General features: G+C 41.2%; 1 protein-coding gene across 16 annotated transcripts in view; it reads left to right on the top strand.

The window, feature by feature from the left end:
• PLEKHA5 (pleckstrin homology domain containing A5) overlaps positions 1 to 25,219 on the top strand; it is a 210,086-nt gene that overhangs the window by 114,178 nt on the left and 70,689 nt on the right. For all 16 annotated transcript variants that reach the window (XR_006416817.1, XR_006416818.1, XM_044452171.1 and 13 more), the window contains exons 4-7: positions 2,174 to 2,257; positions 3,892 to 4,012; positions 12,695 to 12,799; positions 17,660 to 17,732. Coding sequence is in view for 14 of the 16 variants with exons in the window: in XM_044452171.1 (XP_044308106.1) it covers positions 2,174 to 2,257; positions 3,892 to 4,012; positions 12,695 to 12,799; positions 17,660 to 17,732 (383 nt within the window). In the remaining 2 variants the exon portion in view is untranslated. The remainder of the gene's footprint in view (positions 1 to 2,173; positions 2,258 to 3,891; positions 4,013 to 12,694; positions 12,800 to 17,659; positions 17,733 to 25,219) is intronic.

Below are 25,219 nucleotides of genomic sequence, written 5' to 3'. Positions count from 1 at the left end.
AAAAAAAAAAGACAGGTGTATGGAAACAGTAGCCCTCCCTCTCCTGCTAAAGCACATTGGAGTTACAAATCTGAAATCAATGAAAATCAAGACTCATATATATGTGTTCAGAAAGCACCCATAGAATAAAGTGCTATAATGCTGTGTCTGCTCAAGTCAGATTGGTTGTGCCCTTAATGAAAAAGTAAGGCAATACCTTGGGAACTGGAGATTTGATCAGTTTTAATCCTACAATGGATTTTTAAAATAATGTTGCCCCCAAGATTTCAAGTACATGTGAAGGGAACATACTATATAGAGGTAGTTTCTCCAAATAAACTAGGAGGCATTAAACTCTTCTGTATAACCAAGTTCTGTATTAGAACTTGTTTGCTTTTGTTTATATTGCTAAAGTGTTTTTTTTCTAAAATCACAAATCAAATATTGCCCTTCTGCACAAAAAGTACAGGCTCTACAAAAGACTGAAAGTTCACCTCTTCTCAGTACGTATGTGTGGTATCTATCATGCTTTCTGCGGAAGAATGAAGCTTTCAATTTTGTAGTGTGTGTCTTTGTGTGGAAGAGGACTTATGATTAGAGCATGACTGTGTGAAATTGAAAAGCGATTAAGATCTAAGAATGTTAACAAAAGCACCAACCAAGGAATAGTTAGGATTATCTTGCTGAAGTTAAAAACTCCAGAGAGTTTTGAAGGTGAGCAACATTTCAGATGGAGGTTTTATTTCAGGGACTCTGAGGCCAGATAGTATGGCAGAAAGTTGGTGAAGTGCACTTAAAGATTCACACAGAACAGTAACCCAGAATTTTATTTTTATAATCCTGTTACCATGAGAAATCCAGGATTCTTTCTTGGGTCTTCTTGCCAAGAGCTAAACAAGCCGGGAACACTCTGCTCCTTGGTGCATTAGTACTGTACACAAACCAGGAACTGTCCTTGTCTTGCTTCCTAACCCCTCACCCATCGAGAGACACAGGCTAGGTTCAGATGTAGCACTGACCAAGCTAGGGAAGAGAGTGCGTCTGGCTTGTTCAGCCACTCCCACTGGCAGAAGTGGCCAAGTTGGAGCACTTGAGCTGTGCACACTAATACTGTGATATATTCATGGTAACTCACACTAACACTGTGATATGTTCATGGTAACTCGGGATTTTTTTAATGGGTTACCAATGTGTGTATATCAGACCAAAAGGTCATGTTAGGTCCCCCCCCCAAGATTGCTTTCTGTTTGAACAGGGATGGGTTCAAGTTTCAAAAAGGGTCATGTAATGCAAAGACTTTTAAAATAGATTAATGGCTAATGATCTATTCATTAAAGCAAAATCTATTTAGTAAAACAAAAATGGAAACAGCCTCTTAATTCTTCCAGACGTTCACATGCATTATCAGTAATCCTTCCAAAAACCTTGGAAGGTGGGCCCTATTGCTGGTATGAGGACTGAGAGAGAGTGTGACCCAAATTCACTGTGAGCCTATTTGAATTAGGGCATCTTACTCATTATATCCTAGAGTTGGAAGCAGCAGTAAGACCATTAGCTCCCAACCACCATTCAAGCTCTTTTGGCTGTTCAGAACTTGTTTCTAGTGCCCGTGTATTATTGCTTTCTCCCTTTTTTGTGCATATATATATATACACACACTCACTTGCAGAATGTATGTAAGTGAATATGAAGTAGGTTTTCTACCACATACCTGTGGAGGGCATGTGTTGTTCAGCAATATGGGCATCTTGTTCAGTCTGTGCCAGAACAAAGTACAAACCGAGGGGGTTAGTTCAGTCCACATTCCTTTATGTCTCTGTATGTTACTTATTGTGTGAACTGTAAGAATTTGCTTTGGTAACTATTGCACACGCCAGTGATTATAATCAACCATGGGTTAATACATTAGCCCCTGCAGTGTTTTAAAAAATAAACCTTAAACTGTATATCCAGGCTTAATGTGGATAGAGAGGGAATGTTTAGCACAAATGTTCTTTGATAAGCTCTAAAGGATTTCCGAACACTGGAGTTTAAAATATCTTGCCACAGGAACCTGTAGTTTCTGTTACTGTGAGAAACGGCACGTATGCACTAATTAAGGCCCTAACGAATTTACCTACTTGCTTCAAAGCGTTCAGTTGTGCATAGAAAAGGAGTAGGTGGTTATATACATCTTTTATTTGTCTCCCTACAGTCATAATGAACGAAAAGTGACCTGCAAGCATCCGGTCACTGGGCAGCCATCACAAGACAACTGCATTTTTGTTGTGAATGAACAGTAAGTAATAGTTTTGCTAACTGAATACAGGGTTTAATAGGGTGGGGGACTGATAAGCTGAGCTTTTAGATATTGTCAGTTCACTGGCCAATTGCTCTCAGATTATCTGACTGCAGTTAAATATTCCTTGTAGCTAAGGTTACCATTACGTAGAGAAGTCTACATTTTAATTTACATCATGGTTTGGTCTCATAGCGAATGCAAGAGTTTGAATTTCTTACTTCTCCTGCTTTCAAGCAGCAGTTCACACATGTGTATGTACACACTGGTTCATAAATCACTTATGGACTAACTGGAACCTACTGGAGAAGAGCATTCAGGGAGGAGGCTAAATTTCCACGGAATTTCCTGCCCAACATTATGCTCTTTTTGGTTCCTGCTGAGGATCTGATCCTTCTTGTTGAACACCCCTCAATTTAACGTTACCTAGTTCTTAATGTATTGTTTTCATTCTTTTATCTGAGATTTTTACCGTTCACCACTCAGAGCTACAAGCATGGCAAATAAGCAAGAAATACTGCTGCTGGAAATCTCATGAATGACAGAATCTACTTACCCGTAGTGGCTGAAAAACAATCTAGCCCAAAGTTTCTGAATTCTCCAGCATATCAAAATGCTGTTACTCTTGTACCTGGTTATTCAAAAGAGCATCCTGATAATCGATCTCATTGCACCATGTTATGGCAGCTTCTCCATCCCCCAGTGTGTGCTTTGTCCCCATGTTACTGTTGCCTCAGCCTGTTATTCTGCCCCTATTTGCTCTATTCATTAGTCTAAAGCTGTAGGTTTTCTCCCTACCATTCCACTTACATATCAGTCCATGTTCTTACTCTTGGAACCCATGTCCCGCATAGTCATATTCAAAGACCAGCTGGTTTTGCCACAATCCAAGTTTACTCCCTTGGCTTGACTTTCCTCTGTCTTTTCTAGATTCACAACCACACCATATACATTAGGCTTACTCAACTTCCTGTATCCCCTGCTTTTGCTTTCATTCAAGAAATTCAAATCTTGAAGGAAAGCAAAACGGTTGCCTTCATCCTCTAGTAGTTTTCCCAGCATCAACAAAAGTTTTTGCTGCCGAAAGCAAAACTTGAGACATAGAAGTTGGCCGTTCAATAAATAAAGGAAGTGTAGGAATTTTGTCAAACACTTGATTGCTTTAGACATGTCTGCTGGTTTCATCAATTCCAGAGGCGTAGAAGTTGTGGGAACCAATTGGTATCCATCTTTTCCTTGGGTTTTCTGAGCAGGTAAGTTGCAAAATGGTCAGTTGTTCTACTAAAACAGGTGTTTGTGTGTGTGGCATTTGCTTGCGTATGCAGTCAGAAGCGTGTGCATACTAGATTTATAGATGTTGCTAAGCCCTTTCTTTTTCAGCACCGCATACCTGAGAAAGTGGTGTTGAAAGTGGGGAAAATGTTTAGGTGGAAGATATTTTGCATGATCTGTTGAGAACGCTCTGATAGAGGTTTTTATGAGTATTCACAGTTAGTATTCACAAAATCTGAGTCCGTTGGTCCTGGGATATTGGGCAAGTAGCACACACCTTGTGCAAGAACAGCTAACGAGCCTTTTTATTCCAACTCTGCCTACACGACAGGTGCCAGTGTTACTGCATATTGTTTTTTCAGGACTGCGGCAACTATGACATCTGAAGAAAAGAAAGAGCGGCCCATAAACATGATAAGTGAAGCTGCACACTATAATTTGACATCAGATTATGCTGCACATCCAATGAGTCCTCTGGGCAGAGTAAGTTATTATAGCCAACATACATTATTTATTAGTACAAAATTATTCAGCTAGTCAGTGCAATAGGACACTGAGGCACAATTCCAAAGACATGTTGATGCCCTATATCTCACTTTAGAAATGAACAAAGTTTGTATACCAGCTTTTAAGACACATCTGTGCTTTTTAAAATATGTAATTTTGAAGTGTATGTCACCTTTAAAAAGGTATAAACCCTCTGAAAGCCATTTCTAAATTAAAATACAATGACAAGACCCTTAAGAAACTAATGGAAGCCAGCAATATCAACTAAAATCTAAAATACTTGTCCAGAATAGAATTTGTCCCCAAGGGCAAGAGCAGAGCTGAGTAAGCTGTCTACATAATTTATAAAGGCATCCATTGGCGTGGCTCTTAAAGGTGGAGCTAGGGCCACATGCTGTCTGTAAAAGGATAAACGTGGACTTTAGCTGTATGAATCTGTAGACAAAGGGAACAGTTGCTCAGAACGTCTGCAATAGGGGTCTACAAATTAGGGTAGGGCTTGGTGGCTAAAAGTTAGTATCTGCTAGCCACCCGCAAAGTCTAGTTGCACCATGATAGGTTCAGCAATATTGTATGTGTTTATCCACACATACATTGTGAGATCTCATACATTGTGAGATGATGTTCTGCAACTCAGGGTTTGTGTTGGTTGAAAACAATCTTTAATGTTAACCAGGAATTTGTTTCACAGATTTTGACAGTTTCCCCACCCATTTACTATTCTCAAACCTGTTGGCATGTAAGCTCCTTAAGTTAGGTACCTTAGCATAAGGATTTGTTTCATCCTTCAGCACATGATGTGACACTAACACAAACAGCTGCCACTTTGCTCTTAATGCATAGAGAGAAATCCCAAATTTGGCAAGATGCAACACTGATTTAAAGGAATTGTCAGGGGTTGCTAATGCTTCCACATGCTCCTAACACTGTGTATAAACGTTGTTGTTGTTAGTTGCAAAGTCGTGTCTGACCCATTGCGACCCCATGGACAATATTCCTCCAGGCCCTCCTGTTCTCCACCATCTCCCGGAGTCCACTTAAGCTCATGCCAACTGCTTCAGTGACTCCATCCAGCCACCTCATCCTCTGCCGTCCCCTTCTTCTTTTGCCATCTATTGTTCCCAGCATCAGGCTCTTCTCCAGGGAGTCCTTCCTTCTCATTAGGTGGCGAAAATATTTGACTTTCATCTTCAGTAGTTGGCCTTCTAAGGAGCAGTCAGGGTTGATCTCTAGGACTGACTGGTTTGATCGCCTTGTGGTCCAAGCAGGAGTCTCCTCCAGCACCACAATTCAAAGGCCTCAGTCCTTCGGCACTCAGCCTTCCTTATGGTCCAGCTTTCACAGCCATACATTGCAACTGGGAAAACCATAGCCTTGACTATACGCACTTTTGTCGGCAGGGTGATGTCTCTGCTTTTTTTTTTTTTTTTCTTGACTGCAGTCCCCATCTGCAGTGATCTTGGAGCCCAGGAAAATAAAATCTGTCACTACCTCCATTTCTTCCCCCATCTATTTGCCAGGAAGTGAGAGGACCGGATGCCATGATCTTAGGTTTCTTAATGTTGAGTTTTAAGCCAACTTTTGCTCTGTACTCCTTCACCCGCATCAAGAGGCTCTTCACTGCCTGATTTCCAGCTGTTCACAAATTCATACTCTGATTCCAAAACTGTGATCCTGTGCATTCTTACTAGGGTGTAACCTCTGCTGAACTTAGTGATCTTATTTCTGAGTTAACATGCATTGGTTCAACTGATGATACTCCATGAGGACTTGCATAAGGAAGACTTTTCTGCCAGTCAGCTCTCATTTATCTGTCAGCCAAAACAATATTGCGACTGCTAGTCTTCAGGGGGAGCCCCGTCAAAGAAAGGAATGATGTTCCCAGCTTTTGCTTGTTTTATTCCCGCCCACCACACGCACACGCACACACACACTTTTCCTCCTCTAACTGTGAGCTTTTCAGGAGTTCATACTAGTAGCCTGAGATGTTGAAACTGAGTGAAACGGAAAGAAAGGATCTAGGAGCGCCTACCATTTCCTCCTTTTTTGCACCTGCTGCAGAACAGGCCTCAACTGTCTTTGTGTTCTTCTAATACAGCCATCTAGGCATTCCCTGTCTTGGGACGTTTCATCCTTCATATTACACTCTATTGACACGGAAGAGTCACTTTAATGGATGAAAATGTCCACATGAGAACGATTAATACTTTTATTAAGCTTACAACGAGGCGTGTGCTTGCTGATCTTTCAGCACATGCATTTTTCTCTGAGCCAAATTAGAGTCTTAGTCATTAATTGTTCCCATGTGATACTTTGGCACAAATAAGTAACTCTCAGAAGAGTTCTTAAGACTTTAAACACATGCTTCTGGAGATCCCCAGAATTTGTAGGTCTGTCTGCTTTTATATCTTATTTCCAGTTCCTCCAGCTAGTACAGAATGGAGGAAGGTAAAGGATTGTGGTCTGCTTTCTTGGGCAGCCATAACGTAGCTCCATCTCACTGCTGTCCTGTATTCTTCTGCTGCTTTATAAGGCTCTGCGCATCTCTGGTGACACTTCTGATTGATGAGACAGGTTGGTTCATTTCTACCCACACATGCAAGGGAAGAAAGAAAGAGAGGAAGTTAGAACCTCCATTGTCTTGTTAGAAGCAACATTAAGATGCTTGCAGATAAATGTGCCTTTCACCCCTCTAAAACATGTCAAAGTACTTTTATCCCCTGTGTGTGTGATGAAATTGCAGAAAGCTACATTCTACCTATGACTGTCCATCAAAAGAACGAGTGCTTATTTCATGTATCTTGGCCTCTCCGAATATAACGAATTAGGCAAAATGCACCTTCTCCCATCTGCTGCTGCCTAACTGTTAAGTTGCTATTTGGAGGCTTTTCTCTGGCTGCAAGGTCTGACCAGTGGCTCCCAGGGAAAGAGCTTTCTGTCTGGTGGCCACCTTTCTATGCAATTCCCTTCGTAAAGAAACCCACTTGGTGTCTTCAGTATAGGACCATCTTCTTCTGGCAGGCATTTAATATATAATAGTATCAGTATCAGTTATTCAGTATCAGTCTTCAGTATCAGTTCTAATGGTGACTCTTTAATATTTTGAATAGCTTATCAAAAACAGGGAACAAACTCTTTCCAGATGTTTTTCCCAGGAGTTACAAGAAAGTCTCAGATTTCTGATGCATAGTCTGTTCATTTGATATTTGACAGTAAACCATGGCTGAAGTCTAGACATTTTTCCAGCTAAAAAAGAACCACATGGATGATTTTTGAAACCTTGCAGTTGTTCATAATAAACTTGGTCTGATTAGTATTTTCACCTTGCCTACTTACATGATGAATGTTAAGGCCCATAACAGTAGTGACATACAGTTAAGTAGGTCAAGCATAAAATGCAACCTAGATCTAAAGTGCAACCAAGTGGGAATAGTTTTCATTAGTTCATCAGAATCTAAATGTTCTCCTGTTGATGAGAGATGGCAACGATAGTAATTAAACAAAGAATAACGGGAGGGAATGCATAACATACAGCGTTACAGCATTGACTCTATTAGCCTCTGTATGGTATTAGTTGGAATGTTTATGGAAATAATGGTTTATGAAAATAACATCTAGGGAAATTATTCTGACCACTGTACCAGGATGTGTACAAATGAAATACAGCAAGATTAGTAGAAGGGGTAGTAGCCTTTTGCAGGGCACACTGCTCAAGCAGCAGGACTTTGGCAGTTCTGAAAATAACCTGAAATGACCAGAAAGGTGTGTTTCTGGAACAGGGCAGGTCAGGAGAACCTGCAGAAGTGAGCTTTGTTCACCTGCCCCAGTACAGGATTGAGCTTTTCACTTCTTTGGTCTTATTTGTAGAAGTTACAGAACTAAACCCTGTTGCATTGACCATGGATTCTGTGGTCACAACAGAACCAGAAGAAATTAAGCAGACCTACTTGATACTGTTCCTAGTTTGCCATCTCAGCAATGCTCCTCTCTAGTTCTTTAGTAAGAAATGTCAGTAGGGTGTGTCAACTTTTGTGGAGTGCCCCATAGGCCGCCCTATTTTATAGAGTCAGCCAGTGGTTGTCTTGCAGTTGCCCCACACCATATGGGCCTTCATGAGCATCTTCACCCCACCCTGGGGGCTAGCTATGTGGTACAGTGTAGTGGAGGAGGTGTGTTTGTGCTATTTCAGTGTCAGCCCAGGTTAAATACATGAATCAGCTGATGCATCCTGCATGTCCTTAGGAGAAGTATGTCTTAGAGATCTTTTTGCTTGGCGTTTTCACCTCCTTTCTGATCAGCTGTAAAGTATCCCTGTGTGGCCTTCATTGGCAGCACTGGCTTTTTCCTAGCCTGACTCAAGCCGGTCATCCAGGATTGGAAATTCTTTCTTTCTCACTTCCCAGTTTCTTCGAGGTTCCCATACATTCTTTCAGCCAGGCACATACACAACCCAAAGCCAACTTTATGCCATTATGTGTCAGCTGACATGGTCACATGACATACTTCTGTCACATGACCACGGGCTGAAGCATCTCAGTAAGAGCTTCCATGCAACTGTGTCACACCTGATATTGGCAGGATGGCTTCTGAATTGTGGAAAGCTTTTTTCATCAAGGCACATAAAAAGGAGAAGCAGATCATGGCAGAGAAATGGTGCCTTACAGGACACCAAATCTTGCCTTACAGGACAATGCACAGCCAGATGGACCTGCTCTCCCCTTTCTCATGCTTTCCAAAAGAGAGGCTGTCTTTTCTAGCAGCATACAGCTTTCCTCCTCCTTTCAATGTGTATTTAGCTATGAGTATGGGAAGGATCCACAGTGTTTTCCTAAAACTATTCCTCCTAGTGTGGAAACATTATTGTAGGGAGCTATTGAATATTTGAGTAATTTTGCACTTAAAATAGACATAATAAAATGCTAAAAGGTGTTAAAGAAGAATGAAAACAAAACTGACATGTTTTTAAGCTTGGCAGGTCTTCTTAAAATATTCCTTTCTTTTCAACACTGAAGAAAGACTAGATTTTATTTTCTCTCCCCGCGTCTCTCCCTCCCTCTCAGTTTTAGAGCAGTGCCTAAAGTATATGTAATATTAAACTTACCGTATGCTATCTCTAAAGAAAATACATTTAAATTTTTTCATACATTGAAACAGATGGAAAGCTTACAGTGCATAGGGGTTACTTTTACTTTTAAAAGTCTAGTTTCTTCAGCATCTTAGGGATAGCCTCTTTTTTGTCATAAATTGGTAGAACTCTTGTGTTTCTGGATTAAAGATACTTGCATGTAAAGATTAACAGAATGTAATGAATAGAGCTTATTGGACAGAAATCTGTGAGAAGAGAGCCCCTTCTCGGACATTATTAAGGAACTTGTCATGTTTCCTACACCACAATAGAAAGCTTATCTGCCTCACATTTAATTTAGGCATTAATGTCTCCATGGTTGAATGTCCACCCGATATACTGAGGGATAAACTTAAAGAAACCAAGAGGAAATACCGTAGAAGTATGAATATGCCTTGCAGAAATTTTTGGCAGACTGTAGGCATTTTTAAGTATTGCTACTAGCTCTTTTAACCTCAATGAAAAAAAGATTTTAAGCTACGGAAAAATCTTCATCTGCAAGCCACATAATTGTTTGCAGATTCAGAAGCCCATCACTATGTTGATTCATATTGCAGAAAAAACATCTTTTGAGAAAAATAGCTTAAACCAGAATCCCCATTCTGTGGACCTTAAATTTAGCTCATGAAGTGTAAGCTGCATTTGTACTTCTGGACGATGTGACTTCTCCTTAAAACATGAAGCGCTCTAATATCATTTTTAAAGAAATACATGTTCTAAGTACAGTATATGTAGATTAGCTTTAAGTAAGACACTGGTTAGAAAATACTGGGACAAATTGCACATCATGATAAGCCACCAGGGGTTAATTATCCTGCAGGACCCCCAGGTGCATGCTGGCTGACATTTTGGCTATACAAGCCACAACAGCAGTACACTACAGCTTGTTGTGTGGTGCAGACTTGGGTGTTGTGGGAAGTTTGCATGCAAGAACGAGGTGTAACACACCCTGCCGTGGTCTGTATGTTCAAAATGGCAGGCAGCATATATCTCAGAGCTCTGGGGTTGATCAACCTTTGAAGGCATCTCATGAAGTGGGACCAGACATAATACTGTATTATTTCAAGCTTTTAAAATGCACCTTGCTTGGTGTAGCTGGGACTTGCATGATGCAACATAAGGAGGTTCCTTGCCGGTTTCTTAGAATTAGGAGACAGTTGCTAGTATATTGATTAATTAACCGTAATAGTTATTCACAACCGTTAGTGAAATATATAGTGACTAAAACGAGCCATGTGGAGTTCCTTGCACAAAAGTGAACAGATGCATATTTAAAGACGCCCAGCAGATGTTGGGATGTCAGGTTCATTTATTATGTATTCATCCATTTTTAAATGCCTCAGCAGTCTCTCTTGCATTAGAAAGACAATGGGGTGCCACCATTGTTTTTGTACCCTTTCCCACTTCGTGTGCAGGCTCTTTCATTTGTATCACTTTTACTTTAAGACCTGCTGCAAAGCATTGCCAGTCAACACGAATGGATCCTTTGTCACAGACCTATTTGCAACAGTTAGAGAAACAAATAGGGTTCAGTGGTTCAGAATGGAACATCATCTTCCTGTAGAGTTATGAGAATGCAAAATATGAAGCATGGAGGTTATAGAGTGGTTCAAATGTTAGCACTTAACACAAAGTCAAACCACTAAGGTTCTGGAATGTGTAAAATAATGGTCAAGTTCCAACTTGAATAATTATAACAAATTTTAACCAGAACTCTGAACTTTTCCAGGAGTTGGGTGCTTTTTAGATTAAAATATTGAGCTAAGAATTTCTATGTCATTTCTAACCGGATACATATTTCATATACAGTTTCAACTTCTTTGTGTCTGTTCAGATGTTTCCCTCTGTGACAGACCCTGAATAATAACCACAGGAAAAGTACATCTCAAGCTCAGCTCATTCCATTCTGCTCCTCTTACTGTGTCACGTGCATGGTGACAAATTATGGAATGCACACCACTTCTGCTTTCTGTCAGTAGTTAGTGTGAACTCAGCTCACTTACCTAAACAGGGCAGTATAAACCTAAACAATTCTGCAGTTCAGCAGACCATCAATTAAGTTTCATTCATCATACTCCAGCTTCCAGTCAGGCTGATTGGAGGTTATTTTCTGAAACCAGAAGGGGATTGCAGGCCATGCTTGCTCCCACAAACCCTTAGTTAAACAATCCACAATTTGCCACCATAGCTTGTGAATCAGGTCACTGTCAAAGGCAAGTGAGCAGTGAAATTGGCATTCTTCCAGTTACTTAGAACCCATTAAGGTTTCACTCTTGCATGGAGAGTCTTTGGGAAGGGAGAAAGCTCAAAGCCCATGCCCAGTTTCAAGTAACAAATGAGCCCATGTAAGTTTGGTTCAGTTGCTTTGCTCTCAAATGAAACAGTTCTTAACTATCCTCAGAAAAATGCCTTTTTCCATGCTTATGAAAATAAGCTGTCAGAGTTTGCTTTTAAGCTTCTGATTTTATATTGTTTCTGACCTGCAGTACCAGTTCATATAAGCTGAGTATTTTTTATTTATTTCCTTGTTTTGAAGAACATTCTACCATGGAATAAATACTCAAGTGTCTTTTGAAGCCCATTTCTCTATATATGTTTAAAAAAGGCACACTTGCCAACGGGATTGTGCTCTTCTAGGCATTCCCTAGCAAACATCTAATAAAATGCAAATTCATTTTATTACCTGTGTAGCTAACAGCACATTATGTATTTTGCTGCTAGGGCACCATGAGAGTAATTGTACATCACCTTTGAGTGTGGGCCTGTGTGTTATCTTCAGTAGTTCTACATATCCCCACTTATTTTTCTCCTTTTAAATCAGTCCAAACAACTACAGTTGGTTACTATCAAGTAAATACCAGAATGAAGCCATCTTAACCCCTTATGATCTCTACCATTCTGCACTGGGCAGAAGTGAATTTAACAGATGGTTTTCTCTGTGTTAAGAGCTGCATTATAATTTGACAAAAGCCTCCTGATCACCTACCATCTCCATCTTGAACTTGCAACATGCATACAACGGAGTTGCTGTGCTCACTCAGGAAAACAATGTACAAGTCCCAAAGCCTAGCTAGACTGCAGTTGCCATAATCCAGGTGATGCATAAATCTCTTAGTTACTTCAGCCCAACCCTTTTGTGGTTTAGTACCATCCAAAAAAAAAAAAAAAAAACCGTTGCGCTGACATGTTTCAGCTCTTTTTTCAATTTTCTTGTTAGGAGCTTTAATACTTCATGTTCCGACCCCTTTAAAAAGTGGTACCTTATCTGTATAATATCTTATTAAGCCTCAGTTTAAAATGTTTGGATTGAGATATGCCTTGGAAGTTGTTTCTCTCCTTCCACAGAAAATGCCTAAGTCAGAAAAACTTGCAAGGAAATTATATAATTACCTATAAAGAGAATAACTCCCTGTCTTAAATTCTGTAGGAGTATGTGTGTTGGGGACCAGCTTTCCCTCTCTGAAGGTAGCCCTGCTCTGTGCATTTTCTCCACACCAGTGTTGCATGTGCTAATCTTTTTTTTCTGTTTTCAGACATCACGTTCTTCAAAGAAAGTTCATAATTTTGGGAAGAGGTCAAATTCCATAAAAAGGAACCCCAATGCTCCTGTTGTTAGACGAGGCTGGCTTTATAAACAGGTATGGCCTGTCTCTGTTGCTGAATATCATACGTACAGCAACCTTATCTGAAATGCTGTGCTGAAATTATGAAAGAGGCAAGCCTTTCGTAATGCACAAATTGCTGCTTTTATTATCCTTCACTGTTGTGACGGGGAAGTATGGTGGAAACATGCTAATAGCATTTTCAAGAGAATCCAGTACTGCAAATCAGTGATTTTGCTTTCTGGATATCTTAAAGAGATGGGTGAGTTACAGTTATATATGATCATTGTTTTGTAAAGCATTTAATTACTAGTGCAAATCGCCTGTGCATTTTATTATTGACTTTATTCTACAAAATCAAATGGCTGTTTGGAGATTTTCTTTGAATCTTGTATGCTAGAGCTTTGGTAGTTTATGCTAAGCCTTTCTTATATATAAATGCAGCATATATAATTGCTATAATTTATCCTTGCAATTAGAAATGCAAAAACCTAGAGCATAGTTCTTTTCTGTCCCCTCCCCTTCCATTTTGCATGCTTGGCGAAAAGAAATAATTGCTATCCTAAAGTGAATATACAGCTTGAGATAAAGTAGTAATTTTTCAGTTCCATATGTCTGTGTAAGCATTAATCACGCTACTTGGCATATGTGAGCCAGCTCTTTGGCATTCTAAAGTTGTGCAGTTTAGTAAGAAAAACCTGTGCAGGCATTCTTCGCTCCATATAATTAATACCACATGGAGATATATTGGGGCCACGTGTGCCGGCCCCACCCGCCTCCAGTCCACACATGGTGGGGCGGTGCTTGTCCGTAGAGGGGAAAGCTGCCGAGCACATAGAGCCTTTCACGGTGCAGTATGGATTTCCGGTCATGGAAGCTGTTGGGAGCGAGAGAGATGGCTGCTTTGGGCCCTCGTTCTCAAGGGCTGCTGGCTGATCTCCAGAAGAATCGGAATAGGAAGCAGGAAAGATGCAGAAGGAGACCTGAGAATGTGGGCCAAGCCGAGGCACGTAGATGAGAGAAGCGGAGGTGCTTATCTCAAGGCCAGGCTTCCCAGGTGGGGGGTCCCTGGGAATAACCAAGGTGTACAGCTGGTAGGAGGGAACCCGGAGCAGGGGAGTTTCACAGACACAGATGGGGCTGCCCCAGCTCTTGACCCCATGGCCTGGAGGGTCAAGAGGAGGGTGGCCCAGTTAGAAGATCAGTGCACAGAGAAGAGGCATGCTCACCTTAAGAAGCCCTCCCAAGGGATGAGGCTTAGGCATGCTCATAAGGAGAATTCCTGGAGGTGATTACTTAATTGAGTTCAGCAGATCTCTCTGTGCATGTTGAGGGATTCATTCTGGGCGTTCTGTGCTTTCGGTCAATAAGGAATGCCTTGCAAGGAAAACTGTGGCTTTTGAATGCACAAAGGAGAAACCCCGGCTCACGACAGGCAGGCTGCATGGATTCGTCAGGTTTTCCTTCTATAGGCAGGTTCCCATTGTATGCACAGCGTGGCACTGAGGCTGCCAGGCATGTGATGGTGGGACCAGCCTGCATGTCCCCAGTTCCACCGCATGTGATAAATCCCTTGTAGAAAAGGAGTTTACTGGAGGGTTTGAACATGCAGTTTATTGGATCAGTCACGATATAAAATGTGGGGGAGACTGTACAGCATTTACCTGGTCATCATTTATGGTAGGCCTATAGCATCTGGAATAAAGCAAGATTCTCTAGACTCTGTGGATTTCTGATAAAATAAAGTATGCCTGCTTGTAAGTAATTGAAGTGGTTGATATGTCACCACAAATGATAATCCCACAGACAAACAGGAGTTGAAATGTGGTTTCTTGAGAGCTGTCAAAATCTGTCAAAACAACAGTGACAGGGCAGGTATTATTTATAGCGATGTACTTGCTGGCACAACGTCTCCTTTATTGTGTTTGCTTGGCCAGCTAATGTGTCTTTGCAGGAGCAAAGGTCGCCTTTGGAAAGCCGAGCACCCTTGCCAGATCGTAACTACTTGCCTATGACTGGCAGGCATTTGTCACTTCAGTAGGTTACTTCTCAATTCAGCACTCTAGGGGCATCGTCAAATGCTAATTCAGGTGCTTTCCACTTTCTTTCTAAGCTTTAGATATCCACATGTAGGTTGCTTGGTTTGAACCACGATATCAGAAATTTTCTGAACATGCAAAACTATCACGGTAAACTCACTAGCTTTGCATCTGCAGTTTCCCAAAAGGACTGTGCCATGTTCTGTGCTCAGTCTTTGTGGACCAAAGGACAGATGACTCTTTTTCAGGCTTGTTCTTTGTCTGGCCAAGGAAAACCCACCTATAAAAACAGGTACCATATGGCAGAAGTGGAGAAAGACTGGTATATTATCTGAGTCAAATTCTTCTATTTATCCCTTCATAAAAGTAGAGCACTCTATATAATTATTATGTTAGCTATTGTAAATGTATAACTATTTACGTATTTTAATGACCAAAGTTATTAGCAAGCTAAAATGTTTCTCCATAATTCAGCTGTTACTTCCAAATATGAAATATGACAAAATTATATATTTGGTAGTCTTGTCTTTTAGAAATTGTTGACAAAATCTTAATCACCTTGTGTTTGCTTTCACAATTACAGTGTTGTGAGTTATGATCTTGACTTTGTCAATGGCTTTCTTGCAGTCATTATGGTTAGTTGGGATTCCCAAGCAATAGGATGCCCAAGCCCATGATGGAGGGTGGGCATGAGGGGTCCACAAGTTCTGACATTCGTTGTCGGTATGATTCAGGAGGCAGAACTAGGAATGGAGCCTCTGGCATCACATGGCTTCAAGCAAGGTTGACAGTACAGTGCTTGTTGGACCAGTGATCACACCTGGGGCAAAGACAGATACATGCATGTGTTGACATGTATCAATAAGAACATGTACGGATGCATGCAACTTTAGGAGTATCCACATGTTGTTCCATAGTTCTTTCAGCTGTAGCTTCTAGCCATCTGTTTTGACCCTTTGGATAAATGGGAGAGCAGATTGAAGTGGAACTAAATGGAGACCCATTTAGCATTCTCAATTTTAGTAACCATTAAATGCTTAAGAATTTAGCACATTTGCTTAGATTATTGAAATAAGGTTCTTTGTCAATTCAGAAACTGATACAATTAGCATTTAGAGATACAGAGCTACAAAATTCCTTTGTAAAAGTAGAACAGATAAATATTTGTTTTGCCACCTGGGGTGCACATCTTAAAAACAAGAAAGGCAACACATCTGCTGAGTGATCTTAACAAAATAATTATCAGCTGCCCTTTTCTATTCAGAGATGTGGCATTCATTATTCTGTGACTCCTGGATATCATCTCAAGCTTGTTCACCAGGAGAATACTTAAAATTCACTAATACCCTTTCTTCTTTCAGCAGATTAACATTTATTAGAGGGTGCTGGTGCTAGCCATTTATTCTGAGGAATGAATTGCAAATAGGTTGCAGACATAAAGACAAATAAGATTGCTTCAGCAATACTGTTTTTATATTGGAGGCATTTGCTTGATGGTAAATGGTATGGTCGGTAACAGACTCTCCTGCAAAAAGAAGGCTTGTGTAACTCCTTCAAATGATCTTGCCTTCTCCCCACTTGATCCTTCTTTATAGTTTCCCTTTCCTCCAAGAAACTCAGTTGGCATATGGGAATCCTTTCCTCTGTCTTATCCTCAGAAGAACCCTTTGGATGCATTGAGGTGGGAGAAGGAGAGTATAACCAGCCCAGGCTCACCCAGTGAACTTCATGAATGGGTGAGGGTTTTAACCTGGGACTCCTCAGTCCTCATCAAACAGTCCAGCTCTTACATCACACGAGCAGTCATATGAATATATGAAACTGCCTTAATCAGCCATTGATTCAGCTAGCCCTGTACTGTCATAGGAACCTAGGATGCGTCCTTGTATCCACACCAGGCTGCCTTTCTCTTCGAAGAATTTTAACTCTACTCTTCAATTAGAGAAATCTCCTGTACCAATAAAAAAGACCACCCGTGCTCTTAGGCTTACAGCTGAAAAAGTCATACCACAGAAAGGAAACGGGGTTGGCAGGGAAGAAGAAAAAAGCAAACTCAGCCACTAGTTCTTAGTTGGAAGGGTAGTAGCCAAATATCGCTGGTCACTCTCCTGCAGCTTTCTGGAATGCCTGCTGCCAGATGATTACCAAGCTGCTGGTTTCTCTGTTCCTGTTGGAGCAGCTGAATGTAGGCCAGCGGAAAGAGCCCGGCTTCTCAGCAGAGCTTGTGGTGATTCCATCGCTCATCTCTTTCCTCTTGTGCTGCAGCTTAATAAAATGGCTGCTGCCAACTGACAGGCTGTAGACCCAGTGTAGTCAACTGCCTGGCAGAGATCTTTGGTGTGTCAGGCAGATGTCTTTCCCTTCATCTGATCCTCCTAGCTGGAGATGCGAGAGACCAAGTTGGTAACTTGCATGGTTCTGCCACTGAACCCTGATCCCATCCCAGTACTCTCTGCTCTGACAAGAGCTGAGAGATCCTGTGATTTTCCACATGCAAAGCCGTACCCTTACCCACTCTAAAGTCTCAGGGAATCCGCTTCAAGACCCCATCTCCCATTGTTAGGCACTGCTGGACTTGAATTAGGAGTCTTCCTCTGTCCATAGAGTGTGCAATTTTTGAAAGAGCCGGGCCTTCTAGAGTTCTCAGTCTGTGGGGTTTCTGGTAGCAAGTACATGAAACTTCCTCACTCAAAAATTAGAGTAATTTTGAAAGCACCTGCAGCTTGTTCACACCAGAGGCAAATTCCACCCTAAAAGCCGCAAAGGGGAGTCATGGATTCCTATATTTACAGTTTCATTATACACTTAAGCCTTCACATCACCAATACCTATGTATTATATATTTTATTTCATGCAGGATAGCACTGGCATGAAGCTCTGGAAGAAGCGATGGTTTGTTCTTTCTGATCTGTGTCTCTTCTACTATCGAGGTAAGTTTTCAAAAACATAATCTAAGTATTAAAGGCTAAACTACCCTTTCCAAGAACGTGTGTGTGTCTATAAATCAAAATGTTGAACCAAATAGTGGTCGTTCTGCCTTCCTACTGATAGAAGCAACTTGATGGGTGAATTTGCTTTGTTTGATAAAGACTCAGCCCCAACCAGTTCTGTTATGCCCACTGAGTCTTTCTCTGCTCCCCCACCTGCCCATCCTGCATCACAAGCTGCTTTAAATGAATTGCTGCTTCAAAATCTGTATGCAGCATTGCAATGCGTGCATACACTGCTGGCCTAAAATAGAGATGATCCCAATGGTTTTGGATCCATTTGGGAAATGGCTCTGGGTACCAGCACAAAACGCCTCATCAGTGGATCATCACTTTGGCATTCACCTCTTATTTAGCAAAAACTTCGGTATCTGTTTGGCACCGAATTGACTGTAATAAGGGATTCTTCAATTTTGCTAATCGCTGGTGGTGCAATAAAGCAAATGCTTTTCAGAAAAACACATGTTTTGTCAAGGCCTCTTTTGGGGAAAGGTTTTTAAACAGATGAATATTGTATGGAATGGCCTTTAATATTCACTGATGTACATGCTCTTCTAAATTATTCAGTAGCTTCATGGAAATTAACAAATGGTCAGTGTAAATTGATTCTCTCTGACATTTTGATAGCAAAAAAGGCTGGTATTACAACATTGGAAGGTTAAACACGTACCTGCTATAATGCATCGGACTGCGAACCTTATGGCGTTTTCACCATACATCCATTTGATGGGTGGCCTTTAGGCACTACCTTCAAATGGATATGTATTTGGGTATTTAGTCTACTTTTGTTGAAGCTTATGTATGAATGCAAGGATGTTGGATGCATTTCAAACCAATCTTTGAATATGTATTTTTTAGAAATGTAAAAATTCAGGTGTCCTTGGACACCGCACTCAGGAGTACTCTACAGGTACCACTGGGGTTGGATCTTCATGTATACCTTTCTGTGCAGCTTCCTGAACTGCAGCTCAAACCAGTGTTTATTCTCTTTTTTCACTATTGACATGAGTTAGTCTCCAATGTTGATTCCTAATATTTTATCTATTTGCTGACATTTTTCCTTGCAATTTTAGCTGGTAGATGATATTTCCAATATAAAATAGTGCAGTGACCATTTGGAAGTTGAATAAAATGAACCTAAACATGGAAACAGGTTCCCAGTAACACTGAAGAATGGGAAGTATAGTTAAACATGTTCAACTCTTTGGGAGACTTATCAGAAGACAGAAGAAAGGCTAAGTTGGGGTCACCATTTCTAAAATAGTTGTGAGTTCATGGGGATTTTTACAGCTGCAGACTATTCTGTATTCTGAGTTCCGCTATAGGAGAAAAGTATTAAAAGCATATACTGATCTTATTTGCATGATGCAAGAATTCATCTTGAGTAGCTAGTCATAGTGGGCTGTTGTGTTACTTGAACCCAGATCAATTCCCCCAAGGTGGCTTATTTTTTTAAAAGTTAATAGCTGAAAAAAATAACAAGTTGAAACTTAGCAATTTATTTAACTTTTAAGTAATTCATTAGCTAGTTGATTCCCATAAGTGTTAATGCATTAAGGGGTAAGAATTGCTTCCTCAGCTGATTCTTGCCAAAGTTGAAACCATCTAGAATCTTCCTTATTTCTCAAGATTGTAATGTGTTTCTAGAAATCATAATACTTAAACATTATATTGCACTCTTTCATTTTATGCCATATTATCGAATCTTTTTGAACATGGTGCACCAACATTTCAAAATTGCCCTGGTAGACAGAAAATAGAGAAACCTCTGAACTCAGGTGTTTACATTAGGCAGTGTCCAAGAATACGGTCCACTTGCACTATGGATGTACTAGCATAAACAACTTAAAGCGGTATGCCAGTAGTGTAAGCTGATGCAGAGGGTTTCCCTGGTCAGGTGAGCTTACATGGATGGTTTTCTGCTAGGGATCACTTAGGTTAATAGAACACGAACAGCATAACTGAATGCTGCCCATTATTTTTACACAAATTTACTAGCTACTGCGTTCATGTTCAGTCTCTAGTATATATACCATTAAACAATAGCTAGCCAAAAACGTGTGATGTAAGAGTACATTTATCTGAGATGGAAAGACTCATTTAAATGGGGCCGAAAGAACATTAATTAGCCATTCTCCATTCATTGATGATGTGGGAAGAAGAGTAGGAAGACAGATAAGGAGCACCGGTATCAAATTTGGTGTTTTTCCTATTAATTTGTATTAATTCAAAATGCCTACCCTATATTTCTGCCTAAAGAGGCATTTAGCTGGTCACAGGTGATCAAAGCAAAAAATGGGCAGTGGGGAAGGAACACAAATATGTAATGTAAAAGCAAGCAGGTAATGGCTGAGTTCACACAACACAACCCCAATTTCAGTGTTTGAGTATGAGTTGCATGTGGGTTGTCATTGAACCATAGACTGTTGTGTTGTTATGTTGTGTAAACCCAACCACGGTTTGTTAGCACTGCTGGATTCACAAAATCCCCAGTTCAGTGGCAACCCGCATTCAACCTATACTCAGCCTTAAGTGAGAATTGTCATGATGTTTGAACCTAACACATATCAACTAAATAATGGTGTTGGAGTAAACATAGAACCCCAAATTCCTCAAAAGGTCAAGAATTTAGCTCAGGACAGTCAACAGGCTGATTTCCTATTGAAATAAAAATATCTTCATTCTGAAGCAAAATAACATCAGGAGGAGATACTTTTCAGGTTTGGGTGCTGGAGATGAAAGCGAGAACTGTTCCAGACACTGATAGGAGTTGTGAATTCAACATTTCCAGCATAACCATAGCAACAGTTTTATAGGGAGTTAATTCCTCTTTGAAAAACTTCCCTCACATTTGGAGGTTTATCAAGGTAATTTTAAGTATCAAAGTTCTTATGTTGTAATCACCTTACAAATTCACAACTATTATGTTCAGAAAGATTATAGACTGCTAGAAAAACCAAGCTGCTGCTGAGTCAAAATTAGTGTAACTGTAATACTGTAATTTTAGCCATGGAGACTTTGGTTGAGCTAAAATTATATTATAATAAGGGAGGTGGCCGGACTGTTGGTTGGTTTTCTTCCATATAGGAAAAGTCAATTCAGCTGTTTTTCCCCAAACATGCATCTCCTTCATTCAAGACAGTCGTTTTTGTTTTCTTGGGAAGCATTGTTTGCACTCAGAATAATAATCATAACCAAGTTCAAAAGTTCTGTTTATCTTTGTTGCTATTTTTCTGCTGTTTTCCACTTAATGAAATCATTGGTTTTAGGCTAGATAAGAAATATAAAAGCTGACTTACTTAGAATGCATTAATAAATAAACCAAAGCTATTTTTATATCTCTCCCCTGGGAAGCAATTGAAGCAGATGGAGTTAGATAATCAGATGTTCTAATAATCATTTGCAACCATTAGAAATGTTTCTTGGAATGTGCCAAAATATATTAACCCTCACCTGTTAGAATGTGAAATTTTTAAAACCTTGGCTTGTATACACTGCGTCTTTCTGACACCATTGGTAAACTGCTGTGTAGGCTTATATGGTAGAATTCAGTGGATGCTCTGCATCAGAGGCTGGAAAGTAAATACAATTTTGCTACATGCTATTTATTTACAAAATTCTCCAGTTGTGATTTGGGTCACGTTCGCTCAGTACCTAAGACATAAGTTCTGCTTTACAGAGATCTGAAGGCATCTTCTATTCAAAGGGTTGCCCAGCCCAAGTCTGTTTTGGAGACAAACAAGTATAAGAAGTGAGAGCTGCAGCCTTGAATTTGCCTGCCAGCTGTTAGCAATTGGACAGCAGGCTGAATGGGTCACCTTGTCACCGTCCTTTTCCCACTGTAATGAGATGTATCTTTATTTGACTTACAGTATTCTGAATTTGCATATACGCTTAACATGTAAATTTGTCCTTTCTCTTGGTAGTATGTAAGTGGCCACCTTAAACTTCCCAATCATCTCTGGTTTAGGTGGGATTTTTATTTGAGGATGTGGATCTGTACTCACCCTCTAGGCACAAAGTACACTGAGAGCAACTATGCTGTACCCCCCCCCCTTCCACATTACCTTGGATTTAAAGGGTGCATTTGTCCTTGACCTTTCTTTCCCATAAACTTGGTCCTTGGGTCTTCACTTTACATCTTAAAATGCTCCAAGTCCTCCTACCACTTTCTTTCATGATACCCAAAATGAATTTGTCCTTGCTGTATCTTCTTCCCTTGCATCCTCATCCACATTCAGCTTCTGGATATACATGTGTAGCTATGGAGGTCTAAAGAGGCCATTATAGCCAGGGGTATGGGTACAATGCTAGATTTATACGCTGTACTCTGAACAAAGTGAGGAAAAGCTACTTGTAAAATGCATAAATTATCTCCAACATTCCATGAAAGAGCAAAGGCATCAGGTTCATTTGTGTGGTTTATGGTCAGCCTGGAGTGGACCACATAGCCAGCCATCCCCATTTCTTCTTATCCAAATTTAAGGGACAAAAACCTCCCTTTGGTAAGCACTGGGATCTCTGCTCACTTAAAAGGCCAGGTCACCTGACCCTGACATTTCAATGCAGATGACCTGTGCCTACATAGTTAGAATCTTCCAGTATCCATCTCAGAGCTGGGGATGAACTGTTACTGGACCGCCAACAGATAAAATCGAGAGATTCTTCTGACATCTCCGCTGGGGCAGGGGGACCAGGGAGGATAGATTCCAGCAGGAAAGGAAGTGAATAAGAGGGACTTTCTCTTCCAGCAAAAGTGCCAGGAACAAGTCTCCTAGGAAGTAAGGCAACTTGAGCCAGGCACATGGAGAGAAGGTTATTCTGGTATAGGCACCCAGGTGTCATATTCCCAGAAGTGGAGGGAGTGGAGACGTAGCCTTGCCTACTGTACTACCAGACATTCAGCAAACACGACTTTACATTTTGAGCAGCCATAGGTGTGCCTAGGGGAATAACTATTGAAATTGCACATATTTGGGCCACAAGCTCCCTTTCTCTCAAAATAATGAGCCAGTGATGGTCACTCCAAAGTTCTGGTTACGTTCCAGTGGAATGACCATACCTGGTAGTGATAGAGGGAAGGTCACCAAGGGTGGCAAGGTGTGGGTTTGCTGCTACTCTTGCCAAACTGCTTGCTCACTGCTTCCCGCATCCCGCAGTGGCATCTGTCTCCTGGGTGCAGATGAATTGACGGTCCTTCATGGGTTCAAGAGCCCCAAACAAAGCTGGGGGTTATTAAAGTGACCTGTTCACCAAAATCAGGCCACTTTGTGGAAACCTGTCTGGATTTGGCCAGCACAGCATTGCACCATGACTAGTTATTTATTTATAACATTTTTATGCCGCACCCATCGTAGAAGCCTCGGGGCGGCTTACAAAGAGAATAAATAAACATAGAATAGAATAGCATTTAAAATTTGGAGTATCTTGGCCATAATTTAACCAATAAATAAAAACAACCAATTAACAATTAAAATATCATTTAAATAAAAAGGTCTTGGCCTGGTGCCGAAAAACAAATAAGGACGGCGCCAGGCGGACCTCTCTGGGGAGCGTATTCCATAGGTGGGGCGCCACCGCAGAGAAGGCCCTCCTCCGGGTACTCACCCTCCTAAGATCCTTCACAGAGGGCTCCCGGAGAAGGGCCTCATCTGCCGATCTGAGGGGGCGGGAGGGCATATATGGATGCAAGCGCTCCTTTAGATAACCAGGTCCCAAGCTGTTGAGGGCTTTATAGATGATAACACCTTGAATTGGGCCCGGACTTCAATGGGGAGCCAGTGAAGCTGACAGAAAACTGGGGTTATATGAGAACAACGCCCAGTCCCCGTCAGCAACCTGGCAGCTCTATTTTGCACCAATTGAAGTATCCGGACCGTCTTCAAGGGCAGCCCCACGTAGAGTGTGTTACAGAAATCTAATCAGGAAGTTACCAAAGCATGTGTCACAGTTGCCAGGCAGTCGTTCTCCAGGTAGGGACGCAGCTGATGGATCAGCTGAAGCTGAAGGAAAGCACTCCTTGCCACCGCTGTCACCTGAGCTTTCAGGGACAGCTCTGGGTCGAGGAGCACTCCCAAGCTGCGGACCTTGTCCCTAAGAGGGAGTGCAACCCCATTCAGGACAAGGTCCAGGTCCCCCATCCCGAAGCCCGACCCGCCTACCAACAGGACCTCCGTCTTGTCTGGATTGAGCCTCAGTTACCCTGACTAGGTTTGCCTTGTTGGGTGAACCCAGTCACTGCAGTCAGGCAAGCGTTCTTGTGTTTCCCTAGTGACAGGGACCAGGTGTCTTTAACCTAAATCAAGACGAAAGCACACACACTCTCTGGCTCCTGCGCCTCTGCGGCATTCCAAAGCTGTGCTGGGAACGTTACTGGCAGCTTCTCATGCCGTGGCTCCTGGAACCAAGCTGGATTCTGAAGCCAATATGTCAGAGTAATGCCAGTTCAATACATAATGTGCAGGATACATACATACGAGGGACCCAGCATTTCTGCAGCTCTGCAGTAATGATTCGATTGGTGCCCTCAGTTTCTGCTACTATAACTCCAAAGCATCGGCAATGAAAATTCAGGTTCTTGTATACTTTAGAATCGGTTTTAATGCGGCATAGCTTATCCCAGTGTCTGTCCATTTATTGTTCATGTTTGAGCATTATCTTTAGTATCTGTACAGCCCCTGTCCGTGTACATTTTACTTTTCGAGGAATGAGGAGGCAAACCTCTGCCCCAAACTGCTGTAAAAAAGAGACACAAGGGTGACATTAGAGGAACCATTTCAGTCACAGTAGAATAACAAATATATACGTTTGTAACTACAGTGGTCACTTTAGAGTTAGCTTTTGGGTAGGAGCATAGGAAAAGCTCTGCTGGATCCAACCAAAGGTCCATCTAGTCCAGCACTATGTACACACGGTGGTAAAGCAGGTTGCTTTTCTTATGTTAGAAGTATTTTAAATAGCATCCTTCACCTATGCAGAAGAAATAGGTGAAAGTTAGATTTTTAAACTACGTCTTACAAAAGAAACCAGCTCTTATTGAAGGGAAAAACATTTTCCAAAAGGCTTTGGGAAACAATAAAAGGTTTTATCCATAGATACCTGAAACTCCCTTTTGAGTCTCTGAGCTAAGATTTGAACACCAGATTTCCTGGTGTACAGCTCATGCTCTTAAGCACCACACCAGTGCATTAGAAGGCAGCACATATCCCATCCTGTGTCATGGAGCTGTGCATATCAGCACCAGCATGCTGTGCCTCAGTCCCAAACCCAGTCCAAACACGCGCACTCAAAAGCTTTCATTATATATGATTCAAGCAATTTTGTGATTCCTGCTGGAGGCTCACGATTCTGATGTTGACAAAGCTTTGCTTTTCAGCATTCTTTGCATTGCTTCTGCTAGAAGGTGAAGATCAATTTCATCTTTGTTCCAA

Source organism: Varanus komodoensis, unplaced genomic scaffold (genome assembly GCF_004798865.1).
Source record: "Varanus komodoensis strain SLA01 unplaced genomic scaffold, ASM479886v1 scaffold70, whole genome shotgun sequence".
Taxonomy (NCBI): Eukaryota; Metazoa; Chordata; class Lepidosauria; order Squamata; family Varanidae; genus Varanus; species Varanus komodoensis.
The sequence above is the reverse complement of the archived record's forward strand: the minus strand, read 5'-3'. Positions and strand labels throughout refer to the sequence as shown.